Here is a 20,143-nt window from a genome sequence, read left to right on the forward strand (position 1 = left end):
CTCCTATGAAGAGTGCATAAAGCTTTGTTGTTCACAAACAATAGAGTTCGCCAATGGCCAAAAAAGATTTCCTGATTAAAAATTCCAGTGTTTCCAACTGGGAAACTCTAGGTACAAAGACAACTAAACAAATTTGAATGCCCTTTTAGGACCTTATCCAAATAATCCAAAATTGAGTAATTGATATGTAGATAGAAGGCATGGTAAATCTTGTGATAGTGGATCATAAAGCAAAGTTTATGGGTTAATTTTCTCAGAAATCCAAGATTTCCTTTCATCACGTTGTTCAGACTTGAATAACAGCCTATCATTACTCTTGAGGTTCACATAATCAACCTGCAGGAAAGATAAATCACCATAAATATATAAAAGGAATGGATAACGGGATCAAATTGAAACAATAAGAGTAGAAAGGCTGAAAACTAGCAAACCTCCTCTGGGTCCAAAACCAAAAGGCAATATGCACCGAGAGGGCCAGCAGATGGATCTAAAGGAGACACTTTGGGTGATTCTTCACTGAGACATGGAAGACCTGGGCTAGGCCCCAAGTACTGCTGCCTCGACTTCAGAGAACTAGCAAACCAAGCCTTTTCCCTTTGCTGCATGATGAATTTAATTGAGTCGGGGAAAAAAATATTAAGAACTGAAATGCAAGTAACAGTGAAAACCAAGTATTAATAGGCAAAAAGGAACGGTTTTGTCTATTAGAGTATAAAAGCCTTCAGAAATCAACAGAGGGATAGGCAGGGATATACATCCAAAATCTTTGAATATAACCTCAATGTATGATAAGCCTAGCACAGAGGACTTACACAATTCCAACTATAGAGTACTTGGCAATTACATATTGAATATCATATTACAGGTAATCATGAGGATGACCATCAGCCAGCTCAACCTGTTATGTGGTAACCAGCATAAACCAGGTACCCAACCTGGTTGAGCCAATTTTCACTGTTTTGAGGTCTGAATCGACCGTCACTCTTTATCGTCTAACCTGCATGCACTGATGTCTTTGGCTCACCAACAGTCTTACCTAAAAGGTTAATGATGAATCTCTATATCGATAGCTCAAGAGTCATTATTAGTACAGATCAATTGTCTCCTATCACAGCATGTTGCAAGTTACTGGAAAGAAGTAAAACACAGGAACAACCAAGAAATTTATATCAATGATTAAATAGGCAGAGACATCTTCAAGTTCAGTAAGATTATCATACTCTGGGATAATTAAATCTACAGATGACTTATTATGCTTACATTGTGATGTATATGATTATGTAGAAGTTTTCCTCTTCTTCTTCCCCGCCTTCGAATAATTGGAGAAGGGTTGTAATCCTTTTGAAGTGATTTTGTATATACAAAATATAAGATTCTTCTGTGTTTTATCCAAGTGCAACATTTCTGTGGCTCTAATTTAAATAAGAGATGAGGTATGAAAAATAACTTATGTAGGACTGTTAGCTCTGGAAGTTCTTGAAACCTCATGTTGATTTTGCCCCGGGGGGGGGGGGGTTGGAACTCGGTTACATGCCTACTCAATCTAACATCAGGAATGAAGTGTTCAGTAGATTATGCAAAGCTTCCATTCTTACCTGAAGCTTAACAGGATCAGTATTTGACCCATCAATGACATCAATCGCTCCATTGATCCTGAACTGCTCCCATGAGTCCGTGAAATACCAACATATCTACAATCACAGAATTTGAACACCAAATAAATAAACCCCAACACCACAACCAGGTACAAAAAAAAATTTAAGGGCATCACAACAAAACAAATTCACGAATGAAAAAAAAAAAAAAAAAAAGAAAAGAAAAGAAAGGATCATAGTTTAGGAAGAAAGAACAAAAGGTGTAAACGGGTATACGTTATACCTCAGTTTTAGAGTCAATTTACCTCAGCAAAAGGACAGTGCTTAAGATCATCGATCTGCAGAGGTTGATACAAAACACAATTTCATTTATAGTTAATAGTAATTGAAAAAGGGAACTCTTCAAGCAAGGGGGGAGAACAATAGCAGAACCAGTAAAATCATGGAATTAATGAAGATAACCTTGCGGCTACGGCCGTCCGTGTTTATTTGAATCTTGTCAGTTCCTTCTAGGAATCCTCTGAAAGATCATTGAACCCATTGAGCTAATAAAAAAAAAAAAAATTTATTCCAGGCGGAAAGACATAGACCTGAAAACAACAGTGCGATTGGCAGGTCTACCATTAGATCGGACAGTTGCCTGAAAACCCAGAATTGACGAATCAATAGAACCCCAAAGAAAATCTTATTAATCTATATTATCAGAAAAAGAAGAACAACAACAAAAAGATAAAATGGAAAGAAACTTGTTTAAACATGAAAAGAGGGATGAACTAATTTTCCAGAACAGGATTGAATTCGAGAACAAGAATGAAGAAGGGAAGGAAGGGTCAGAAGCAGTTACTTACGAGTTGAGGGAAGGAGTGCTTGAGGTTGGCGTTGGACTCGATTGCTTTGAGAAGGAGCTGCTTCCAAGGCGCTGCCGCCCCCCATTGTGTCTGCGACTGTGCCATTTCTCATATCATCCCACGATGCCTTTCTTCGGTAAAAACAACAAAGCAACTACTACTACTATTTCGTCATAAGAATTCCCCCAAAAATAGCTACGGCGATACACAAGGTTTCAAAACTCGGATATATACTAATCCGATTTTTAAAACCATGATGGTGAATCCTCAGTTATTATTGTAACAAAGGTTTTATTTTTTTTTCGAGGAGAAAATAATATTACCCGATCGTGCACTCTTTTGTTGAAACATAAGGGTGTTGAAGCACAAAAATCCTTTAAAACAGTGAGGATCCAACAGTTGGGGTGCATGCCAGGGTTCTCCCAATCCTTGGATCTTCATTGTCACTCATTGCTCACCCCTCACCGCTCACCGCAGAGGATTTGAGTCTTTTTGGAATAACCATCTTGCTCCTTGTTGGATGTTTGAACACACATTTTCATTGGCTTTCATGCTTCACTTAATGCAAAAGCCATGCAATTTGGTAGCATTCTCTCCCATTTTTTTTTTAAATATCACAAGATTATCTATTTTGCCACATGAATAGATAATATTGAATTTTGCTCACTTTATTTTATAGATGGGGCTTGAGGCCTTGGGGATGGGCTTTAGTGTTCCAAACAATTATTTAATCAAATTAAACCAAATCCTAACAAGGTTGAGATGAGTGACTTGTAATGAACCACTAAATAATAGGTTATGTCCTTCGAAGTCAATAGCTCTAATGGCAAAGTGAAATGCTACAGCTAAGTCGTATTTCTTGACAATGAAATTGCATTATTGGTTTTACCCCCCCAAAAAAAATATTTTTGTATTATTGTTATTTTCTAAAGACAAAATTAGGACCATAAAGCTGATGGTTCTTTTTTATAGATATGGGCCAAAGTTATTGTGGACAAGCCCAAGCTCGGCAATCAGCCTCTCATTTGATCCACAAAGAAGGCTGATGTGGCGGTAGTGAACATTAGATAAATAGAATGATGGATTTTCTAGAGCCTAACATTAAATTTTATGGAGAAGTGTTTCTTGTAGGAGATTGCGTCTCATATGTGTCCCCTATTGGGAGAGCTCACAAGAAAACATCGACAAAAGCATCATTGACCATTTTATTGGGGGCGGGGAAGAGAGGTGTGGACCGGTGAGTGCTCCATGTGTTTATCTATCTCTCTCTTCTCAAACAAGGGGTAGAGATGCCTTTTTACATGGAAAGGAGAGAGTTAAACACATGAGAGCGCTTATCCGACAAAGTTCTTTTTCTTAATTATTAATTAGGGAAAAGAATGCTCCCTAGTTGTATAGCCCCTATGTTCAAACACTGGAGACAAAATGATGGACCCCCTTGTGAAATACAAAATACCCATCCACCCCTCACCCCTTTGATGCCTTTGTCCGCCACTCATTGGCCCCCCGCTGGTGAAGGGGCCACACAGAGAGAGCATTCTTCTTTTTCCTTACTAATCAGTAAAGACTAAATTACGATCATTGAGGCCTACTAGGGAGAGGTGCATGGGGGACACCCTTAAAATGATGGTGTATTTCATTATTCTATGGTCAATGAAGAGATCTAGTGATGGACCCCTTATTTGAATAGCTTCACATATTGTTTTGTGATGACACTCATTCTTTTGCTTTCATAAATATCCTTCTGTACTATCATTAGGAATGCTTAGAGAGATGTTTGCACTTGTAAAAGAACACATGTTACAAGCTCTTATGCGAAGAGTCATTACCCACTGGATCTGAACTCCAAGAGTATGGATGGCAAGAGGCATATGCTACGTCCCCACAAAAAATATTTGTATCTTTCCTACACTGATGGCAATCCTACAGTTTTTGGTAAAATATTAACATTTAGAAAAAAAGGTTCTTTGAGCCGCATGAGTAGGGTACATTATAGCACCTCTTTGTCTACCTCCCTCTTTAGATAAAATGACCTTGTTGTCCTTCAATATGATACCATATTCTCACATGTCATTGGTGTGTCTCTCATAGATTGCTTGTTTAGAAATGCATTCTAGACCCAGAATCTATTATGAGAATGCATACCAAAGACAACCTTAGAATTAGCACCGGCCATCGGCCTTGATAGAATCTCTATTTCTCTTGGACGAGGAGAAGGAGGATCCACATATTGGTGCAAGTAATTCAACCTAAATTAAATGCTAAACCCCACAGGAAAGAATGAAGGAAAGTGGGAAGTAGGAATTATAGTTGGTCATGTGTTTTCATCTAGCTACTCTACCCTTCATTCATGAATTAATCATCTTCCATCCAAATAACATTATTAATTAAGTTGGTAATGACGCATCCTCCCCCATCCATAGATTATGATAGTCAGTTCATCTGGGCCGGGCCCGGTGGAAGTTAATGGGTTGTCTCATGAAAAATTGGAGAAGTACTCACCCTGCACAGGGCCCATTGTTCTGCCTGATTTCTGATTCAAAAAATCGGAACAAAGTTTTCTGTCCGGCAGCGATCCCTGCACCACAGATATGGGGCACAAAAAATTGATTTTTAGGGTTAGGTCCGATCCAATTTCTGATTTTGCTTGATTCTTAATACCCAATTCAAAGATCAGCTAATTTCTAGGGTTCAAGTTGATTATGGCCCATTTTTCCTGATTCGAGGAAATTGCTACCAATTTCAACTGATTCCAGATAAAATCAGAATCACTAATCCAATTCCCTACATGCTGCTCTCTTAGTTATGGTTTCAAAAAAAGGGTATTCGATTGGGTGTATTGGCTGATTCATATCAATATCGTTTATGCCCGATGTCAATACTTGTCCAATCTTGTATCAGTGGAGTAGTTCTAATTGGGGAAAATCTAGGGCTACAAGAACGTTGGGATAGGCTGGGCTCTTTAAAATCCCAATCCAACCTTGGATCCCCTGAGCTTTAGCGGCCAGGTTGACCCTGATTAACCTCAACTTGTTTTGCTATTTAGGACTAGGCTGATCTTGATTGGCCCTAACACTAATATTTTCAAGAATTATCCTAATTCATTGTTAGAATTATCCTTATCTTTAGTCAATTCACCCGACTATTAATTTACATCTTTTTTTTTTATTTTGTTTATTATTTTATTCACTTTTATTCGATTTAATGATTTGATTATTCAGTCCGAATTGGATTCAATTCGATTCGATAAATAATTTTGTTTTGATATTGATACCCTCACACCCCACCACCACCAACCCGATTAGCTTCTTATAATGTCATAATGTCACTAAGATTGGATGGCTGTCCTTCAGTCTCCTGACGAGCTGGGCCGGATTGGGATGATATGGTGAAACGAAGGCCCAAACTGAACGCCACGCCATAAATGCATAGAGACGAACCTAATTAAAGGGGTGGCATGGGTGATGGGACTTCTACCAAGAAAGGACACGGGTGATGGAGCCCATCTCCCCATTTAATTGTAATCCGTAAGAACACATTAGATCAATGCTAGGAGGCCCATCAGGTCTGTTACCCGGCCACCATATGATGACCCGAACCCGTACTACTTTAGAATCAAGGACAAACAAAAGAAGCCATCAGGGCCATGGTTCAAGAGTATTGGACCAGGGATGGGATCGCTTTTCATCCATTGGATCAGAATCAGACTGAACTAGGGTTCATAAACATGAAATCATGATTTGGATTGATTGGCTTCCGATTTGGATCTTTGTTTCAATACAAAGATCGATCCAATCAGGCTCAACCTCATCTGATTCTGATCCAAATCAGTCAGAATCGATCGATCATTCAATCTGATCAGCATTGTAAATCCATAGTCTCCACCCTACAGAAATACATTGGATCAACTGACTCGAGTCCATTGGACTCAGGATTGAAATCGGTCTGATTGGAATCAACCAATCTATCCCTGATTCCTTGAATCATTGAATCATGTATAAAGCCTAGTTAAGAGTCAGGGTGTCGAAAGTTAGCCGACACTGATAGATCCAACCTGAAGTGACTGGGTCAAGCATGAGATCGACCCAATTGATTACTAAACCTGTCAGGCCCAAGCATCGACTGAATAATAATGAAGCATTTCTGATGCATTGTAGTGGCTCCACAGTCCCCAACCAAGATTGACCAAATATTGTGTTCCATTGATTAACCTGTTCAAGTCTATTTAGCCCCATTATTGCCTATTTATGGTTCGTTTAAGGACAGTTCAAAGTTGGATTGGCCAATTAACCCGTTTAAAGCCTAATCAATCATTTTTTTTTTTTCTATAAAAAAAATGAAAAGAGTGTATCTGATGCACAAGGCTTCCACTTGTGCAAGGTTGCGGTGAGAACTACAGAGTCTTACCCCAAGAATGTTGTTGAGAGACTGTTTTGACTGCTTGATCACCAAATCGCAAACATTTATACATTTATCGTTGGACCAATAATTCATCCCCCATAAAAATATATATATATATATATATATATTGAAATTTTAAAACACAGACCAACTCTGTCTAGAATCTTAACTAAAACTTGACAGTATGTGCAGATAAAGACTGGTACATAGTGACATTACAATATTACATACAATACCCTAAGAAATATAACGTGGTTTGAGTTTTGGTTGTGGGGAAGAGAAGGTGAGCACATGACTGCAACAGTTTTGGAAAGTAAAAGTCTCAAACTCAATCATGGCTTTGTAGTCTTGTGTTGATGTTCTTAATCCTTCTACTACTTTTTCATCAGACCCATAAGGATTCTGCAAAGGAATCTAACTGTAACAGATCCTTCTCTTCTTCTTCTTCTTCCTTTTTCTTGAGGAGTTGTAGATACTCCTCGTACAGCTTCTCAAACATGTTCTCCCTTGTGGGAACTGGATCAGATTCGCATCCTAGACCACAACCAATCACAATGTCTTCGTTGAGATCAGATGAAGACCATGGGAATTGGAATTCTACTACTTCTGTGCCAATAACTCCATTATCACTTTCAATTACTCCATTATAACTACTGGAAGATCCACTCTCGAAACTGTTGTTCCTTGTCATCGACAGAGATGTGACCCTGATGGGCTTTGGGAGATGGATTTTCGTCTGTGTCTGATGAATCTGATCACCTCCTCCATTATTTGCTCTACCCCTGTTTTTGCTCTGTTTTTGCTTCTTGTTGCTGCCATTGTTGTTGCTGGTCTTTCTCTTTCTGGGTTCACGTTTTGTTTTCTGCTGGGCACTAGGATCAGTCCCCTGGTTCTTGATCTTTTTTCTGAGATGGGTATTCCAGTAGTTCTTGATCTCGTTATCAGTTCGACCAGGCAATCTTCCTGCAATTAAAGACCATCGGTTGCCCAGAAGTGAATGGAGTCTGATGATGAGATCCTCCTCGTCTGGGCTGATGTTCCCTCTCTTGATATCAGGTCTCAAGTAATTCATCCATCTTAGTCTGCAACTCTTTCCACATCTGAGAAGCCCTTTGATGGAAAAGTAAACGACAAATAAGCTTTGTGAGTCTTTAAATATGAAGAGCAAATAAGTGACTAACAAGAGCCCAGATGCAGTTCCTCCTTTAACCATCTTTGACCCATCAATATAGCCATCACCACCACCACCAATTAATATCAGAACAAATAATTGATCGAAGCATGGGAATGGTAATGGTGGGGATGGTAAGTGAATGAGGAACATGAAAGTGATGTGTGTGTGTGTGTGTGTGTGAGAGAGAGAGAGAGAGAGAGAGAGAGAGAGAGAGTTTGGTGGGTCAGATCATGATTGTTAGGGACCAAAGATAAGTGATAACCAGGTTGAAGTTTAAGAAGTTGAGGCCTTGAAATTTAGGAAACAAAGATACCTGCTTTTTTAGGGAGAGATCTCCAGTGGCCTTCGCCATGAGCTTGGATATACTTAGTGAGCAATGTATCCTCCCTTGCAGTCCATGGACCTCTGTGTAAACCAACTTTAGAGCAACAAGGTGCTCTACCCATCTCCCTTACCTCTTCTCTGCAAATCTTATCCTCCAAGGGGGGGGGGGGGGGGGGGGGAAGTAGCAGAAGAACAGAGAGGGAGAGATGCTCAAATGAGCATAAAATGTCACAACCTTTTGACCCTTTTAAAACCATTAGAAACTGTAACTCTGTGAATATATTTATTTAAGAATACTAAACGTGTTGGCACAATTGGCAATCACATAATTGTCCAAAGTAATTATGCATTGGATTTTCTTTCCATCTCCAAAGGTTATTCGAGGAAAGAGCTCTAGACTTTTGGTAGACAAGGTGATGCCCAACGACCCTTCTTCATCACCATCTATCTGCCCTTCTCTCTCTCTCTCTCTCTCTCTCTCTCTCTCTCTCTTCTTCACCTCTGAATGGAGACCTCATTTTTAATAAATCTTTTAAAGAATACATCCATTATCGCGTGCACGGCTTGGATTGCATGGAGACCGATCGTTCTAATTAAGACAAAATATCAAAAACACCCTTGTCACGTTTGAAATTTGAGCTTGAGTAAGTCCTGGCTTTCTTTTTGTATTTTTGTGCCATGCATACAAGGAAGGTCCTCCTCACAAGAGGATGAAGTCTCTCTCTCTCTCTCTCTCTCTCTCTCTCTCTCTCTCTCTCATGGATGGGGAATAACCAGGAAGAATATGAATAAGATACCATGAAAAATTTTCCACTAAAATATTCTCTAATGAATTTTCTCTCTTCCCACACTGTGAAAAACCAGGAAGAGACCATGAAACAGATAGCACTTAAAATTTTCCATAGAATATTCTCTAATGAATTCTCTCTCTCTCATAAAAATATAGGAAGTCGATCCTCTCTAGCACACCATCCCCAGCATGCATCCAATGGTTAGAAGACACTTGGGGTACATGTTGATGGCTGTCAGCTGTGGGATGTGTGCTAAGGAGATGTGATGGTTAGGATTCAAGTTCATACAAAGGTGTGATGAGATTCATTCATTCATGCCAATACAAAGTGACTAGTAAAACATCACTGTGAGTCTAATTATACAATGTGGGGGAAAAAAATTAGAAAGAATTTTTTTTTTCACTTCTAGAAATATTCTTTAATTAGTTCTCTTATTTGCCAAAAACTAATCTCTACAATTTTTCTTACCGGAAGAAAAAATCTCTACTATTTTCTTTTCTTACCTTTCAAATATAGCCTAAATGAGCATCAGAAAATTACTTTTAGAAACTTCACTTGACATTTTCCTTTCTTTTGTAAGGAACCCAGCCCGCCATTGCCAACAAGTCTTTTTGAATTTTTAGGACATGAAGTGGAATTATGAGAAAGTACCTTTATCTTTTTGAATACCAATCCATGTTTACATCAGGTTTGGAAACTACCCTCAAGAGACTATCGTTTGATCAAATAATGTCCATTTGTGAGTCAAATCCTAGTATTTATTTAGCAACTATAGTCTCTTTTTGGACGAGAGGACGTGAGTGGCAAACACTTATTTACATTGGAATAAATTGGTCTTGGAGTTGCGTCAAAGGAAACAACCTTTTACTCTATCACCCATTTATGTCATGTGTTGATGATAGGTCATTCCAGCTGTTGGCTAGATGGAAGTTGATCACCCTGTAGTATGAAGTTTTCTTTTCCCTTTCCCTTAGAGCTCATACCAAACTGGTGAAGTGAGATCATAATTTCTTTTGATTGTCTTTTGTCTTATTTTCAAGTTCCGTAAAAAATAATTTTTAAAATAACTTATCGTTATGTTATTTTGAAGAGCTAATATTGTCTTGCATACTTTTAAAATATGTATGTGAAGCGATGGAATTTCTATTATTGAAAAAAGAAATGTGTAATACTAGAAAGGGGAATTTCTACCAACTTTAATTATAGTGAGATTTTTCCATTTTGTTAATGCGCATTGTGTTCTTCGACACTCCACTTTATATATTTTTTTTCAAAAGGGGAAGAACATTTGGACGGCAGAGGATAGAATCAAAAGGACTGACATTCATGTGGGGCATTTCAAGCAATTCAAACAATAGGGGGAGATTTTGGCGCTTGATTGCTCTGGACTACCTCTGGTCAGTAGAGCATACAATTTTCTTCTTTTTTCAAAAAAATAATATTTTAATATTTGGAAGTGTCAAATTAGGTTAATATCAATATAAAGACAGATTAACTAATCGTAAAGTTTGTAGCAAATAGATATTCTCAAGTTTCTATCAAAAAAAAAATTATTGCCAAGTTGCAAATAAGCCAACAAACCTAATGGTTTTAACTTATTATCAACACTTGGTAACATTAGATTTTTCTAATCATATATCAATTTTTTTGTAAATCATATATCATTTCCACCACTTTGACAATTAAGTTAGGGCTAAAATTTCATGGACGAAAAGATCCCAGGGTCCCAATTCATATGTCAAGTTCCAATCAAATCGAAGTTATTCGTACTGCATGACAAACCATTAAGAGTTTATAATTACAAAGAGGGAGCATGGAACTATATATAATGGATTATGTGCACATACATTGAACAGAGTACCGGCAAAATAATTGAATTTGATGTTGAAATTTGATATGTCGTTAATCTAAGTCGATTCTTAAATATCAGTCAAATTTGCCACCTTACTCTAGTGGGTTTCAATCTGTAACAACAAAAGAAAGTCAGTTTGATTCGATTTCAGTGTGGGAATGGGAAACCAATAAGAAAATTTCAGTTTCAATTTCTTTTATCGATCAGTTGTTGAGTTGATTTCAATTTCGTTTGATTTTCCATTTGTTGCAAATGTATAGAATAATTTAAAAAAAAAAATAATAATAATAAATAAATAAAAATTACAAGTTTCAAGTTGATTTTTATTTCTTATCAACTTGGTTTTGATTTTGTTCGGTTTTCGATGCAATATGATCATAGTACCCCAAGAAGAGCCATATATATGGTTGATCTACTTTTTTTTTTTTTTTTGGAGGAAGGTATCTAAGCCTTCAGCTAACTAGTCTCAAAGACTCATACTAACCCCACAATCATATAGACTATGTCATATTAGGGTTGAATGAAAACCATTCAACTTTCACCGAACACATAGAAGAGTACCAAACACCTCTATGCTGGTGGCCCCAAGAAGGTAAGAGAAGTAGAACCCCAAACCACACGCTTTCTAAAGTGAAGATCCCTTGCCAACTCCGCTACTCCTTAGGGTTCGCTCCATCCAACACCTTTAATGACCAAATCATTCCTTAACGTGCAGGAGAAAAAAGCAAACAAGTATATGTCACATTAGATTTTGACATTGTCTAACCAAAAATATGTTTTAGCTTGAAAATCTACTCTTTAATTGTTTGATATGTCGAATACAAGTGAGAGGGACTTCTTAACAGAAGTTTTGATAGAAACTCCCATCTTATTTAACATTCTACCACAGAATAATTTTTCTCTGCCCAGCTACGCAATTGCCTGCCCAACAACCAGAATGAAGTTAGTGGAATATGGTATGCCACAATGCAATATACCTTCAAGAGATTTCTCATACCCAGCTGCTTGCTTTGAAGAAAATTTGGTAGTTTTCATGGTTGATTTCCTTTGGCAAAAGTGTGGAAAATTTTCCAAACCGTTTTCGTCAGATTCAAGTCTGGCAGGAATAATATTATACGACTAGCAACTCATTCACTTTCAAACCTCTTGCATTTCAATTCATGTGATGCAAAAGAGGGCTTTCTCGTCTTGCAGGCAGGGGTGAGCTTTCCCATTAGCCACTACGGTGTGTATGAGAGTGAGGTGATTAAGCAACCCCAGGTGTCTCTGATGCTTATGATCAAAGGTCCAAGCCCTATGCAGAAGACTAGTGCCAGATGCAAGACTTGGGGAACCAAGAATATCAGCATCAGACGCAGTTTAGTTCTTCTTTCCAAACCCATACCTGCGTAGTATTTTAAAATGGGAAGATGGCCAAGCTCCAGTGACAACTTTGCTTCACTGCCCCGCCAGTCGCAGGAAAGCAGCAAGAGATGCCAATGTGAATTAAATCAGCGAGATTGAACCTAAGGATCTCAATCCGCTTGCCCATTATCATCCCTGTACAGTGCATGGCATGGGCTGCAAAATCAGAACAAATCAAACTATCAGCATCCTCTCACAACCCATCTAATCCAGAAGCAGGAGAAAAGAAAACTGGCTCGCAACTGTCTCCAATCAAGAACCCAGTACTCTAAATTCTTTCATACAACCAAATGGGAGGCTAATGAACATCAGAGAATCAATGTCACCAACCCAAGTCTGAATGGTGATCTATGACTAAAGAGAGGCAACAACCACCACTTTAAAGTAGATAAAATTCATATTGCTGGAATGCTGCCTTTGTGTACAATTTTCTTTCGAAAGTAAATTACAGCAATGTATAAATACGTACTAAAATTGATAATATAAACTATAACAAGCGGACCTAATTAGTGATAGACAAAATGTGGGAACTACCAATTCAGGACAGTCAGCCTTGCGTGTAGAGAGGGTACAGCTGACGCTGCATCTCTGCTGGACCATTTGGACCAGAAGCAACGGGCAGCACACGAAACAGGAAAGCGACACAGGAACTGGTTTCCCAGACTTCGATTATCTGTGTATTCCAGATAAGGTGACCCACATTAACTACCAGAAGTCCAGAAGCCCACTCACTTTCCAAAGAGACTACTCCACCCACTCCAGATGCCTGCTACCACCATGCGCAAGATCTGGAAGAACTAGATCCAAATTTCGCAAAACCAGTCGGACCAGCCAACAATATCATGAAAGGTGCACATTCTTGATTATATCTCCCATCAATGTATTCCATCCACCACCGGTGCCCTCTTCGCTATTCTTAATAAACAAGTGCTCCATAAATATACCTAATTATTCAATATGCACATATATATCTCCACTGAACCTTCCTTGGCTTCAGGCAGCAACCACCTCCCCTCCACCAAACAAATAAAAGAATCGTATAATTAAACCGGATTTCTAAATCCAGATGAACAAAACCTGGCCTCTTCTCATCTCCAGGCCCTCCCTACAACACAACCATGTATAACTCACCACTTGTCACTCTGTCAGGGTCTAATTAGACCATGGTATAAAACCTATTCAAGGGCCCCAAACAGAGAATCCCAGTTTCTCAAAACTTCTCTACATTTCACATGCCCGTGAAGTACCAAATCTGTATCTGCTGGGGCAATGGATGCTGATAAAATTTAGAAATGAGCCTCCCACAAACACCCTGTCACAACTTCTCTACATTTCTCAAAACTTCTCTACATTTCACATGCCCGTGAAGTACCAAACTTGTATCTGCTGAGGCAATGGATGCTGATAAAATTTAGAAATGAGCCTCCCACAAACACCCTATCACAACTTGACAAGGCAGCACAACGTATCATTTCTTTCACGTGTTGGGCTGACCATTGAAATATCTGCAGCATCCAGAGCAAGGAAAGGGGCAACAACGTATGTTGAAATGCCCCGCAGCAAAACTCTCTCCAAAAGCCACCCTGAGCCTATACTGTTTCAAAGACGAACCGGCAACCCATAATTGAGGAAGGATCGGATACGTCCATCCCAGCCTGCAGTTACGATCACCAGACCCCATGCATGAGAATTGAGTTTGCTCTGGCAGGAAGTTTTTAGAAATTTGTATTGAGATTTACACACTGTCGATGGCATGGACAGTGAGCGTGACACAGGAAGCTTCTCCTCAGGCCATGTGGCAGAGCCCTTTGGCAAAGCCTCTGAAAAGAATCCATGGCTCAGAGAGAAATGATCAGGTGAAGGCATTGGGAGGACATTGCACGGATTCTTGTCCGACTGGCAATGCAACCACCCATTTGCTGTCTTAGTAGCTGGTGGAGCCCCAAATTTTTTAGGAGATGGAAGTGTGTCAGAAACAGTTGAGCCAACTGCATCCCCAGATCTCAAGCCACACCAAGGTACAGCAACAGATGCATTGCCAGAAAAGAAGTGCTCACAAGACCAAATACTTTTTGACTGGGAGGATGCGGGTCCATCCTGCCTATCATTGTTCCAAACATAAACATTAGAATCCTCACTAGCTGAGATAATAAGCTTCCCATCTGCAGTGAAAGATGCAGATACTTGGCTCCCCACATTTCGAAGACCTGCAAGATGGAAATGTCAAAAACTTGTTAATATTCAAGCTACACATGCTACAATTTTTACATCAAGTAACTTGAAAATCACATCACTTGCATGCTGCATGCGGGACACCAACATTGCAGTAAATAGTGTGGATCACCACAAAAATTTTATAGGGTAGCTCAATAAATTCTACAACAAAATGAAGGACTAAATGCTCACCCCTGAATTTGCAGACCACATCAAGTCCATGAAGAATTCGAACTTGTGAATCAGCAGAGGTGACCATTACTTTGCTAGGATCACTTGGGGAGAACTAAAAGGCAAAAAATGTAGCACAAAATTACATGCTTGCTAAGATGTCCAGAAAATCAAGACAGTCAAGGTAAAAACGAGGGGGAAATAAGATAAAGGAGGGACCGCTACCTGAAAGCCAGTGATCCTTTTCCAAGGTGACTTCTTTTTACCCTGTAAACGTATTTGATCATCCAGTTGCAAAAGATTATCTGATCCATTCAAAATGCAAACCAGAAATCACTAGGCGGGGCAAAATTCTCTTCATCAAAAATAAAAAATAACTATTCCTAGGCATAAAAACATCGAGATGAATTAAAACTCCAGTACTATAATGGATATTTGGCCTTGTTCTTTTCTATGGCCAATCTGCAGTATGGAAATACCCCTCAACATAATTTAATTAAAAAAAAAAATGCTATAAATCCTATCACAAAGATTTAGTAAGGTTTTGTGAAAGGTAAAAACAGACTTCCAACTCCTAGAGCTCTTCCCTGCAATAATTTATATCAACCCAAATAAGACAACATACCAGCAAACATATTAGTTTTGCTCACTCATGACCTCTTTTCTTTTTTTTTTTTTTTAATGGTGATTTATTACCCCAGAAACAAAGAAAAGAAGTGAAGTAATACATATAAACAGCATCATATAATAAATTGCTAGGACTATCAAAGAATATGAATTGATGCTGTTGTTAACCAAGAATGAGGCTTTACCAACAAAAATCATAACGCAAGTAAAAAACAATTTCTAAGTGGTAACAGTAAAAATTGTTGTCACAGTTACGTAGCGGTAGCTAATCAATTTCCCCTGTATAAAAGACTACTTCAAGCTTGGACTATGTGGCAGCAAAAATGTATGGAAAACACAAAGAGTCTTACCTTATTAGAAATATGGGTTTGTTTGTTATAGGTTGTTTTCAGGGAATTAGAGTCCTACCTTATTAGAAAAAGTTAGTTCATTGTCGGGATCCCCGTTGAACAAAAATTTGTTTTTCTTTATTTCTATAAATATGTACTAACCCCCTCACCACTGTCAATTTCTCACCCATCTTTCCTGTTAATTCTTCTCTTCATTATTGAGACAGAACAACAGATTTTATCTCCTCTCTTCCCTCCTTCCTTCCATAGCATGTTAATCTTAGATCCTATATTTTAAGATTTACCTTTCCCACTTCATCTCTTACACCACCCATTGATCACCAATTTCTCTTTTTCAATCCACCTCACTGATTTGATATTTAAGTTATTTTTTATTTCTGAATTTTATCTTTAAAGCTAATTATTGAAATCTGAAATGTTTCTTCTTAAATTCTAGCTATAACAAATAAGATCTGAGCAACCTTAGCTGTTAGATCTAATTAGTAAACTAGGCAATATCAGCCCTTGAAGAATCAGTCTACCTAAGTGGCTAAGTCAAGTAGCAAACTGGTTTCACCTGATTGCAAGACACATAAATGATTACATGAATGAATGAGGAGAAAAGGATATAGGTCAACATTTCCAGCACAAGTCTCAAACAGGTAATAACCTGACTGTTGACACTATGGTATTAGTAGAAGCCTTCATAAAACTAAAATTTTGTAGTCCTCTAGGGAATGAAAACTTCAAATGTTCATAAAGCTGTTTCTAAGAGCATCAAAACAACTTGCGACAAATATTTATGTAGTATGAAGAACCAAACATAATGACAACCAATACGCCTGAAAACTATCAATGGAGTAAAATATAAAGACACGTCATCTATACAATATCTGGCACCAATTTGGACATAAATGTTTCTGCCTGAGAAGCCAAAATACCCTAGTGTGCACAAAATATCATAAAGGTAACACAGGTCTAGTGGATATCTGAAAGAGCATCACTGGATGTAATGGCAGTAATTTTCTGAGGAAAGGAAGATGTTGAGGTGCAGGTACACATACCTGATGCATCATAAAATCGACAATTTCCAGTCATGGATCCAACAATCCCTCCCTGCACAGTTAAACTACAAATATTATTTACCCAAACCCTGAGATACCTGAGGCAACATCTCATTTAGACAAGATAACATATAAAATCAACAAACCTGTCCATCAGGGTGATAGCACACAGCAGTGACTATTTCTCTTATATCCGTCCAGTCAACAACTTGACAACCAGGAATTTCCCAGATCCGGACTTTTCCATCTATTGAGCCACTAATGAAGTAATTATTGTTAACAGGGTTGAACTGAACACATGTCACTGCAAAACAACAATTGGATCAATTAAAGGTACTTCTAAATTAAAAGGCAGAGAAGATCAAGCCCATAATTTAACGAACCCAAACAACTTAAATAGAATGTACTAACTACATAGATGTCAGATAGACATAAATCATCATCATCAACATCATCATCATCTTAATTACTAATATTACTATTATGTTGTTGTCATTATAATTGATGCATACCATAATTATTGTGAAAGAAGACCTTGAGGCATCCATCAAATCCCACTTGCCACAATCGAACAGTTTTATCCACGGAGGACGAAAGCAGATACTGCACAATTCAATAGAAGGAAAAAAATGAGTAATCAAGAAAAATACAGGGTTTTTTATAGCTGCTTCTGTCAAAACCGCTACCTTGTCCTTTGACCATGACAGATCCAAGACTTCACCACTGTGCCCATGAAACTCATGGAGTGGTTTTTCAGACAGACGAAAGTCCTTTGGCGGTAAGATGACACAGGCTGTGTCTGATGTTTTCCTTAGAGTCTTGAATTTACCCAGTTTCTCTTTATCCACAAAAAGGGGAACCAACTCGGAAGAGTGATTGATGGTAAAGTATACAAATGAGGGACCAATATCCAGAATGCCATCTTCATTTGGTCTCTCAGACTCAATCACCTGCCAAACACGGACAACCCCATCTTCACCAGCACTTGCTAGACACTGCCCATCAAGACTAAACTTCATTGTCCATATTGAACCCTCGTGAGCACATATTTCTTGTCCCATATAAAGAGCAGAGAGCTCCTTCGACCGCTTCCTATAAGGACGAACCTTGACCCTCTGAACCCTACTTGCCAAAGAAGACTTAGCATAGTCGGGCTGGGAATCGCCACCATCTCCTTGCCTACTCACAAGGCGGGACATGGAGACCAATCTCCTTAACCATCCCCTCTTAACACTCTTCGCCTTATCCACTAAATTGATTGTCTCTACAACTTCTCTCCTCATAAATTGCTGCACCAGAGGGGATAACCAGAGAGTTTTCTCAAACTCTTCCACGGTAACCAGTCGATTTGAACCGACTTCACGAAGTCTGCTCAGCATCCCATCCTGTCCTAATTCATCCACGATGAACTCTGTTCCATCATCTAAGTTCTTGATTTTACAAACAAAATTCTCAGCCGAGATCCCATCTTCAGAAAAATCAGTAGCGCCATTGGACCAGCAAGAGATGGAAGACCGACTCGACTGAAACCCATCTTCAAAATCAGAACTTCCCAGCACAGCCCCACTGCTCTCTGTGATTCTATCTGTTCCCACTACGCGGTTAAGGGAGACATCATCGGAATCATCCACTGGGGTGCAATCTAAATTTAAACCCATCCGTTTCAGGAACTTATTCCGGCGGTCACGAATGCTTTCTGGGATCTTAACCCAAACTTCGTATTGGAAACTATCACAGACCCCATTCACGGGCCCGGAACTGGAGTCAAAACTGTCGCGGCGATCCGATCCCGAATCATACAAGGACGCGAGCTCCTCTCGGGATTCGAAGAATCGATCCTCTGCCTCTTCGCTGCAACTCCCCATGATTCCTCAAGTTCAACCCATGAAAATCTACTCAAGAGAAATCTTTTTAAATCCCCAGTCAATGTCCAAAATTGAGCAAAAAAAACACAAAAGAGAAGCACCAAAAAAAAAAAAAAAAAAAGTACCCAAGATCAGTCGTTCACCATACTATAAACGTAAGGAATAAAACACCCGACACAGATCACAATCCAATCCCATTGAAGCTGGCCTCTACCAGCCAACAAAATCGCATTTCGGGGGAAAAAAAGAAGGCTTGACAAAGTCCAGTAAACCCTAAGTTGTAACAAGTCCCCGATCTCCATCAAAACTCAACAAGTCCACGCAGATCAAAAACACATAATAAGAACAAAAGACTAACACGGTGAAACAATCAAGCATAGAACTTGAAGAAATGAATGAGAACGGGAGAGATAATTCGACAACACACAAGAACCCAACAACCAAAATTCCAAAGGAGAAATAGTCAAAGTAAACAAAAGGGTAATTTCAAGATAGGCCTCTCCTACCTGGTTTCCATTAAATCTTCGTGAAACCCAAAAAAATCCATTCATCCATGAGACTTCCAGCCAGCGCTCGCTTCTAATCCCAACTAGTTAATAAAGACGTTAAAAGTTAAATTTAAAAGAGTCTGGTCAAATTTATTTTAAAAAAAAAACAAAGCCTCGCAATTCGTGAAGAGAAAGCTCGATAAAGGGGTTTTCGGGAATAGAAGTGTTATGTGTGCGCAGTCCACTTCCCCAGAGGCCTTATAAAGCCTAAATCTCATCCAATCACAACTCTCTTGTTCAAGACTCTACCATGCATGGTGCAATGTATCGGTATCATGCAGAGTTTGAAAAATCGGATCGGATCAGTTGATTTGAGTCTGATCTCAATCTGAATCGGCCAGAGTTTGTATCTCTTGATCATAGCTTCTCACATTTACACACAACCTTTATTTTCAGGAGGCATGGGCGACTCTTCATTGCCGAGAGGGGCTGTGTGTAGAGGCCGGAATGTTAGACGTATAAAGTTCTTTTTCGATAAAAAATAGTGAGTGATCTATGTATACTTACAAAAAAGGCATTTTTTGAATTTATGTGTTTATCACCCTCCTCCAATTCAATTTTTTTTTTTTTTTATTCATTTCTTAACAACCAAACTAACCCTAAAAAATAAAGAAAAAATTTTTTGAGGAAAAAAAATAATAACATATTTTTTTGGTAGGAAAAAAAATAACATATAAAATCATCATAATGAATTGATATATATATATATATATATTTTTCATTTTCGTTATGGTGTTTGAGACTAGCAAGGTAACTTTTTTACATTTTAAAGATTTTTCATTTGGTGATTTTTTCTCCATTCATTTTCAACGATGAAATTATAAAATGGATAAAGATTTATCATAAGAAAATAGATAAAGATTTGCACAATGCCAGTTTTTTGACAAAATTGCACGATGCACCCTTTCCCTCACCTAGATTATTGTTTAGCCGACA

At 38.5% G+C, this 20,143-nt stretch overlaps 3 protein-coding genes across 8 annotated transcripts; all 3 read right to left on the bottom strand.

The window, feature by feature from the left end:
• Positions 1–41: 41 nt before the first annotated feature.
• On the bottom strand, positions 42–2,640 carry LOC122084518 (pyridoxine/pyridoxamine 5'-phosphate oxidase 2). The gene is made up of 7 exons (XM_042652819.1): positions 2,444–2,640; positions 2,186–2,235; positions 2,058–2,115; positions 1,901–1,933; positions 1,596–1,691; positions 432–599; positions 42–336 (listed from the first exon to the last, which is right to left on the bottom strand). Exons 1-7 carry the CDS (start codon positions 2,546–2,548, stop codon positions 238–240), a joined length of 609 nt encoding a protein of 202 aa, XP_042508753.1. The 5' UTR covers positions 2,549–2,640; the 3' UTR covers positions 42–237.
• A 4,304-nt stretch (positions 2,641–6,944) lies between these two features.
• Positions 6,945–8,517, bottom strand: LOC122083471 (myb-related protein 308-like). Its single transcript, XM_042651291.1, has 2 exons — positions 8,332–8,517; positions 6,945–7,954 (listed from the first exon to the last, which is right to left on the bottom strand). The coding sequence occupies exons 1-2, from the start codon at positions 8,462–8,464 to the stop codon at positions 7,230–7,232; spliced, it is 858 nt and encodes a 285-aa protein (XP_042507225.1). The 5' UTR covers positions 8,465–8,517; the 3' UTR covers positions 6,945–7,229.
• A 3,225-nt stretch (positions 8,518–11,742) lies between these two features.
• LOC122084307 lies at positions 11,743–19,359 on the bottom strand. Of its 6 annotated transcripts, none has more exons than XR_006141867.1 (9): positions 19,166–19,359; positions 17,481–18,686; positions 17,307–17,397; positions 16,941–17,098; positions 16,795–16,846; positions 15,000–15,079; positions 14,796–14,889; positions 12,892–14,596; positions 11,743–12,545 (listed from the first exon to the last, which is right to left on the bottom strand). XR_006141867.1 is itself a non-coding variant. In XM_042652443.1 (7 exons), exons 1-7 carry the CDS (start codon positions 18,657–18,659, stop codon positions 13,989–13,991), a joined length of 2,262 nt encoding a protein of 753 aa, XP_042508377.1. In that variant the 5' UTR covers positions 18,660–19,359; the 3' UTR covers positions 12,768–13,988. The 6 variants fall into 6 exon arrangements, 1 of the variants encoding a protein (XP_042508377.1); XR_006141868.1 differs by having other exon boundaries at positions 17,481–18,701; XR_006141869.1 differs by having other exon boundaries at positions 18,803–19,359.
• Between the last annotated feature and the right edge of the window lie 784 nt (positions 19,360–20,143).

This window comes from Macadamia integrifolia, chromosome 7 (assembly GCF_013358625.1).
Source record: "Macadamia integrifolia cultivar HAES 741 chromosome 7, SCU_Mint_v3, whole genome shotgun sequence".
Lineage (NCBI taxonomy): Eukaryota > Viridiplantae > Streptophyta > Magnoliopsida > Proteales > Proteaceae > Macadamia > Macadamia integrifolia.

Coding starts and splice junctions, on each gene's coding strand:
- LOC122084518 (XM_042652819.1), bottom strand. CDS start 2,548: ATGGCACAGTCGCAGACACAATGGGGGGCGGCAGCGCCTTGGAAGCAG. Junction 2,116..2,185: donor AATCGCACTGTTGTTTTCAG/GTCTATGTCTTT, acceptor ATGATCTTTCAG/AGGATTCCTAGAAGGAACTG. Junction 1,934..2,057: donor CGGACGGCCGTAGCCGCAAG/GTTATCTTCATT, acceptor CAACCTCTGCAG/ATCGATGATCTTAAGCACTG.
- LOC122083471 (XM_042651291.1), bottom strand. CDS start 8,464: ATGGGTAGAGCACCTTGTTGCTCTAAAGTTGGTTTACACAGAGGTCCA. Junction 7,955..8,331: donor ATCTCTCCCTAAAAAAGCAG/GTATCTTTGTTT, acceptor TTTCCATCAAAG/GGCTTCTCAGATGTGGAAAG.
- LOC122084307 (XM_042652443.1), bottom strand. CDS start 18,659: ATGGGGAGTTGCAGCGAAGAGGCAGAGGATCGATTCTTCGAATCCCGA. Junction 17,398..17,480: donor TGTCATGGTCAAAGGACAAG/GTAGCGGTTTTG, acceptor TGAATTGTGCAG/TATCTGCTTTCGTCCTCCGT. Junction 17,099..17,306: donor CTTCTTTCACAATAATTATG/GTATGCATCAAT, acceptor GTTGTTTTGCAG/TGACATGTGTTCAGTTCAAC.